This window comes from Propithecus coquereli, unplaced genomic scaffold, assembly GCF_000956105.1.
Source record: "Propithecus coquereli isolate 6110/MARCELLA unplaced genomic scaffold, Pcoq_1.0 Scaffold672, whole genome shotgun sequence".
Classification (NCBI taxonomy): Eukaryota; Metazoa; Chordata; class Mammalia; order Primates; family Indriidae; genus Propithecus; species Propithecus coquereli.
In genome coordinates, this window is record NW_012152752.1 from 170,764 (window position 1) to 171,755 (window position 992).

Here is a 992-nt window from a genome sequence, read left to right on the forward strand (position 1 = left end):
TATCTTCCGCAGTGAAACTGAAGTATATTCACACTAAGTGAGATAAATGAAGACTACACATCATTTCAGGTGACATTCTGCCATCAAATGAGTTACCAAAACAACTTAGTTTTCAGGTTTTATTTTTTAATTTTAAAATTGCAAAAGGATTGTGGAGATATCCTAAGTTATAACGCTATGTGTTGCTTTTAGGATTCTGAGATTTAGTGTTTGGTACAATCATTTCCCTTCTCAGAGGTAAGACACAGACACAATGACCCCTTGGGCTCCAGAAGCCAGCCCGGCACTAGGACAGCATGCCCTCGGGAGACAAGAGGTGGCCACTCCTGTGGCCTATGCTGCTGCCTGATGGGGACCTTTGGGGAGGGCTTTCTCCTCTCCTTCTCCAGCCACCCACACTGCTCCTGAAACAGGGAGAGATGTTTCCTAACCTCCCAACCTGTAACCCCGCAGACATTTTACCACAGAAACAAGGCTCTATATTGGAAGTGGCAGTTGGATCTAGATTAACTTATACTAGACCCTTCCAGTGCTTTCCAGTTAAAGTAGATTTTGGTGAGCTCGTTGGGATATGTAATCCACCATCTAGTTATAGCATACCATCTAGAAGAGTTTTAAGTAGTCCATTTTGAAATTAACTTTCTAGGAACTAAGATGTTCATAGACTGGGAACTGCCTGTACTTCAAACTAAAATTATCCTGGAGCATAGGACCATTATTTCAAATACAACAAAAAAATCAAAACCTGGCAATCATGTTTACCTCCTGATCAATGTTATGAAGCATAGCTGGGTTATTATACTTTTCAGGGTTATCATGGAAACTGACCATACCATCCTTCTGATTAATACTTGCAAAAATCTCGCCATCTTCTATCTACAAAAAGGAAATAATAATCAGGAAAGAAGGTTAGACTGGAACACTCTGTGAATATATTAGTCATTCAAAATAATCAGGGAAAAGTAGAGAAAGTAACACGTTCATAAATAAAC

General features: G+C 39.6%; 1 protein-coding gene across 1 annotated transcript in view; it reads right to left on the bottom strand.

Moving 5' to 3' along the window:
• LOC105823449 (COP9 signalosome complex subunit 3-like) overlaps window positions 1-992 on the bottom strand; it is a 46,876-nt gene that overhangs the window by 10,748 nt on the left and 35,136 nt on the right. Inside the window, exon 6 of the mRNA XM_012660652.1 lies at window positions 763-876. Within this exon, the coding sequence (XP_012516106.1) occupies window positions 763-876 (114 nt within the window). The remainder of the gene's footprint in view (window positions 1-762; window positions 877-992) is intronic.